Genomic DNA, 6,000 nt, shown 5'->3' with positions numbered 1-6,000 from the left:
TCTGAAATCGGGCACCTTATATCTTCTTGTGAAAAGGACCAATTCCGTTTTTCCCGGGTTGACCGCCAATCCACATGATTCAGCCCACCTAGCCACAGTATCCAGGTAGCCCTGAAGAACATCGCGCAGGGCGCCCAGAAATTTGCCTCTGACTAGGATAGCGAGGTCATCTGCATAGGCAACCACCCGACAACCATCGGCTTCCAGCTCCACAAGAAGCTCGTTGACTACCACAACCCAGAGGAGAGGAGATAGGACACCCCCCTGTGGCGTGCCCCTGCACACCTTCCTCTTAATTATGGCCCCTCCCCACTCCGCTGCGACAATTCTGCCGCATAGAAGTTTGCTAATAAATTCAACCAGAGCCGCCTCGACTCCTAAACCCACCAGAGCTCTTTCGATTGACCCCGGTAAGACATTGTTAAAAGCTCCCTCGATGTCTAGAAAGGCACCCAGAGCATACTCTTTGTGTTCTAGGGACCCCTCTATTTGCTTTACAATCGAATGGAGAGCCGTTTCCGTCGATCTGCCCTTGCAGTACGCATGTTGTGAAGCCGACAGTAACCCCCGAGGTATCCTTTCCCGTAGGTACAGGTCAATCAACCGCTCAAACGTCTTAAGAAGAAACGACGAGAGACTGATTGGCCTGAAATCCTTAGGTGATACATGAGAGCTTCTGCCGGCCTTCGGAATGAAAATAACCCTAACCGTGTGCCAAGACTTCGGGATATAGTTAAGCCTGAGGCAGTTAGTATATATGATGGCCAACCAGCGGCAGGAAATCCCCAAAGACCTTTGAAGCTGCGCAGGAATGATTCCATCCGGGCCCGGAGACTTATAGGGCTTGAACGACCCTATAGCCCATAAATAAATACATACATACATACAAATATTGAGATATCTTCACTAAATTTGGTACACGAGCTTATGTGGGCCCAGAATAGATTGATATTGAAAATGAGCGAAATCGGATGATAACCACGCACACTTTTTATATACATAACATTTTGGAAAACACAAAAAACCTGATTATTTAGTAAATAATACACCTAGAATATTGAAATTTGACGTGTGGACTGTGATCGCGACTCTTCATAAAAATTTGAAAAATTTTTTTAAATGGGCGTGGCACTGCCCACTTGTGATAAAATAAATTTTACAAAATATTAATCATAAATCAAAAACCGTTAAACCCATCGTAACAAAATTCGGTAGAGAGGTTGCCTTTACTATAAGGAATGCTTTGAAGAAAAATTGACGAAATCGGTTAAGGATCACGCCCACTTTTATATAAACAATAAATATCAGAAAATATTTCTAGTAAAAATGGACGGGATCGGTTAAAGACCACAGCAACTTATATATATAAAACAAGTCTAAAAGGGTCGTACACTAGCTATAACTTATCATAAAATAGTTTTGAATCAATGATATTTCACTTATCAAGTTTTACTGTAAGAGGAAATGGGGAGACATTTTTCTTTTAAACGGGCGGTGCCACATGTTATGTAGAAAAGTAATTTACCTGAAATGAAATGTACAATTGAAGCTCACGCTGAGTATATAATGTTCGGTTACACCCGAACTTAGACACCTTTACTTGTTTACTTTACTCTCTTTGGCATTAAAAATTTTAACTTGAAAATCTTCAAAAAACAGCTGTCATCCATGAATTTAAAAACTGAACCCACTAGCCTCGTCAGAATAGATTTTCTCATGTTCATGAGTTTTGATGCGAAAGCGAACATCTTCACAATCGCGCAAGATCTTGCGTTTGTAGATATGAACTGAAATTCAGATTTAGCAGTTGACACTTTATTCGACTTGCCCATTCACATATAAATGTTATAAAAATTCTCAATACACAAGAAAAATACTTGCTAATATATTTTGTCTAGTATTTAATTGTTAAAACGCAGTTTCGAACTGTTAAAAATGTTAGAAAAGTGCCAACGTGTGGGAAAAATATTTCACTTGCAAAGTGTGGAACACCCACAGCCAAAGCAAATGCGGATTATTCTTAGGCGAAATAGAATTCAATTACTATGTCTGAACTTCCTTTATATTTACGAGAGCAACATATTGCTTGATTGTGCGACGCTACTGGCATGCATAAAAGCCCCGACACATAAGCACTTTTTCATATAGATGAGTTTAACACAAGCTTATGCATTATGAGTAGATTGCACGCATTTTTATGGAGAACGGTAGAATGAGCGACACTGGCGCCATCTGATATTGAAAAGTAGCCATCTCCCAAATTTTGTTGCAAGCAAAGCATAAGAAGAAGAATGTGACATTTATTTTGGTTAAGGGTGTTGACATACTTTGCAAGTGAAATTATTTTTCCCACTGGTTGGTTAATTTTCTAACATTTTTCGCAGGTAAAAACTGTAATATAACAAATGAATACGACACAAAATATGTTAAAAAGTATCTTTGTTGTAAGGGGATAATGTTTATACCAGTGCTTCGCGAAATTTTGTATGTGAATGGGCAAGGCGTAATAAACTTCAATTGCCACGTCTGAAGTTCCTTCATATTTACAAACGCAACATCTTGGTTGATTGTGGCGATGTTATTGGAATGTATAAGCTTGTGTTAAACGCATCTATATGAAAAATGTCATGTGGCACCGCCTTAAGACAGCGTTGAACGCATCTCTGTGAAAAAGTTGACTGGTTGTTGATTACAAATTCTTCATATGCTGCACATGTCGCAAAAGACTACTTATTTGTCCGCGCACGATGCAGCATCAGAAATGTTATGTGTCGGGCCTATTAATCACTATGCTGGCAGCACGGCCAAACAGCAACAACGCAACCAATTTGAAAGAAATACAATTGAAAAGAAATCAAAAAAAATTTGTTGAGAAAGTTTTTGGAATCACAGATGCAGAAACGGGCAATTTTGTGTTTTTACAAATTCATTTAGAATTTAAGGAATTTTTACATAAAAAACCGCAACTTTACTAAGCTTCCAATTACCCTAAGCTAATAGAAAACAGTTATAGTGCGTGTGTTTAGAAATTTATGGATTATGTTTATTGCGGCACCGAACCGCCTGAGGACATTTTAAGTAAGTAAAAAATTAAAAACCAAAAATAGTATACAATTAATTTGGCAATTTGTTGTGCTGGATAAATTTTTTTGTTAACATCTGGTGTTGTTCTTTTCTTACTAACGCGTAGATGTCTACGATGGCGGCGGCCAACGCACCACAGGCCACTTTTCCCCAAATTTCAATGGTTTCAATATTGGCTCCGGGGAACCAGCCTACATGGAATTGGTTCCAATCCTGGCAGATGGTGGAGAAAATTTTGGTGTATCGGCATTAGCTTTTGATGATTTTGAGGAACTACTATGGATGGGTAATCAGGGAGTAAGTACCCGAAGATAAAGCAGTCAATGCACTCAAGAAAACATACTAACTGGTCTCTTCTGTGATTGTGTATAGGGCCACATCACGTCATACTACAGTAGCACACTGCAGAAATATACATCTTTTCAAGTGCATGCCAGCGACATTGTGCGTCAAATCATAACTATCGATGCTGGCATTTTGGTATTGACACAAACATCATTGAGACATCAAATACGACGTGGCATACCTAAGTTTACCCACCGTTCAAAATGTATGAGCGAAATGGTATGTATGCAACAATTAACGCCACATCGGTTGGTTATGGCTGGACTGCAAGATGAAATGATAGAATTCGATTTACGCACATTAAAAGAAACGAAAGTAGTAAGTTGCACTAATAAAACGTAGAGAAATTATGCTATTTTTTTTATTAAAAAAATTTGCAGGAACATGTCGGTACAACCGGCTGCACAGTGTTGCGTAAAAACTCACGTTTTCTATTTGCTGGTGATCCCTCAGGTGTGGTGGCATTGCGCGATTTGAACACGCTACATGTTGAGCATACTATCAAAACACATACCGGCAGCTTATCCGATTTCGATGTACAAGGCAATTATCTTATTTCATGTGGTTATAGCAGTCGACAGGGTGCTATGGGTGTTGATCGTTTTTTGATGGTGTACGATCTACGAATGTTACGTTCCATATCACCCATACAAGTATTAATCGATCCGCAACTTTTAAAATTTTTACCATCACAAACTTCACGTTTGGCGGTAGTTTCCAGCTATGGCCAAGTACAATTAGTTGATACGGTTGAATTGAGCGAGCCGCGTGTTTCCATGTATCAAGTTAATACAACTGGCAGTCCATGTTTGAGTTTTGATGTTTGTACTTCTTCTCAAGCAATGGCTTTTGGTGCACAATCGGGTCATATAAACGTTATAGCTGCGGTCAATACGCCACAACCCCAATTCAATGCTTTCTCGCGTACTACAGAGTTTGCTGATCCCGTGCCACACTTGCCTTTCGTACCCATAACGGACACTTCATTTCCGCTCTCCTCAATTGTCTTACCGCATTTAGTGACGGGTACACGTTGGTTCTCTGATTGGCCTAGTGAATTGTTACGTTATCAATATCGTCGTCCGAAACCGATTGAAGCGGATATTATTAATAATATGAAAATGCAAGGTCCAATTGGTTATTCACCAAATCCACGTACAGCTCGTCGTAATCAAACACCGTATGTATTGGACGCTCCAAATACATTGGCCACCAATACCAATGGCATGACTAGTACTGTAAAAACTACGGAAAATGGTGGCAAAATAATACCACGCAGATATCGTAAAGTCGAACTGAAGTATTCGAAGTTGGGTACTCAAGACTTTGATTTCGAACAACACAATCAGACTTGTTTTGCTGGTCTCGAAGCTACATTGCCCAATTCCTATTGTAATTCCATGTTACAGGTAAATTTATTATTTTACTATTTATTATTTTAATAAGCAATATATAGTTCCACAAATATTAGATTCAGATATTGTTGTTTACTGACAGGTACAAATATGATTTTCAATGTTGAAAAGATAAACTTTGGATTTTGATGTTGCGAATATGCAATGACGTAGCATATGCATAGTCGTGTATTTTGTTAATGTATATGGGTTATTCTACACTGGTTGGCAATGCAATGATACTAGACCATTTGCACAAAATCCCAAACTCCCTTAATAATATATAAAATATCGGCGATTAAGGCCCGGTTTTTCAGTACAAGTTCAGCTCGGTTTGTCAGTTAAACTACGTTTAAATTTACTGTGCAGTTTTTCAATCTACTTTAACTGAAGTTTAAGCTGAACTTAAGCGGTCGATCTGGCATGGTTAAACTCTAGTTAACCTAACAGTCATTTGCTTTCGTTCGAAATGGCGTCGAATTTACCCAGCAAGCATTTGGGCTTGTGTACCAGTAAGGAGTGAGGTCAATCCCTAACACCACCAAGAAAATGTGGAATTGGGAAAAGGGGGGCGTGGCACTGCATATCTCTGGATGTAGTAATGGTAGGATAATGAAATTTGGTAAGGAGCTATATGACGTTAAGTCCTAACACCTCCAAAAAATATGGAATTGGGAAAAAGGAGCGTGGCACCTTGCCTACAAATGGGATTTTTCAGAACTATGGCTGCCGTACAAACTTAGGTTATTTTAACACCTAAAGTTTGACTGCATTGTTGAGTTTGGCTGTTATTCCGTGTGGACGTTTAGTGTTGTTGTTGTTGTTGTTGTAGCAATGCTCGCCCCACCTAATAGCCGCGACCGATCACAAATTGTCATCAATATCCTCTAACTGAAGTCCAAGGAAACTTGCCGTTTCAACAGGGGTGGACCATAAGGAAAGGGGTGTTAGAGGCGTTGGTTCCACATTACAATTAAAGAGATGGTTGGTGTCATGTGGGGACACATTGCAAGCAGGGCATACATTTTGTATGTCGTGGTTGATTCTGGATAGGTAAGAGTTTAACCTGTTACAGTATCCAGAACGAAGTTGAGCAAGAGTGACACGCGTTTCCCTGGGGAGTATGCGTTCCTCTTCTGCGAGTTCTGGATATTTTTCTTCAAGTACTGAATTCACC

At 39.5% G+C, this 6,000-nt stretch overlaps 1 protein-coding gene across 1 annotated transcript in view; it reads left to right on the top strand.

The window, feature by feature from the left end:
* Nucleotides 1-2,850: 2,850 nt before the first annotated feature.
* PAN2 (PAN2-PAN3 deadenylation complex catalytic subunit PAN2) overlaps nucleotides 2,851-6,000 on the top strand; it is a 54,295-nt gene continuing 51,145 nt past the window's right edge. The window contains exons 1-4 of the mRNA XM_067771537.1: nucleotides 2,851-3,078; nucleotides 3,191-3,381; nucleotides 3,457-3,747; nucleotides 3,810-4,838. Of these exons, the coding sequence (XP_067627638.1) occupies nucleotides 3,033-3,078; nucleotides 3,191-3,381; nucleotides 3,457-3,747; nucleotides 3,810-4,838 (1,557 nt within the window). The 5' untranslated portion in view covers nucleotides 2,851-3,032. The remainder of the gene's footprint in view (nucleotides 3,079-3,190; nucleotides 3,382-3,456; nucleotides 3,748-3,809; nucleotides 4,839-6,000) is intronic.

The sequence above is a fragment of the Eurosta solidaginis genome, chromosome 3, assembly GCF_040869045.1.
Source record: "Eurosta solidaginis isolate ZX-2024a chromosome 3, ASM4086904v1, whole genome shotgun sequence".
Classification (NCBI taxonomy): Eukaryota; Metazoa; Arthropoda; class Insecta; order Diptera; family Tephritidae; genus Eurosta; species Eurosta solidaginis.
This window is presented reverse-complemented; position numbering and strand designations above follow the sequence as displayed.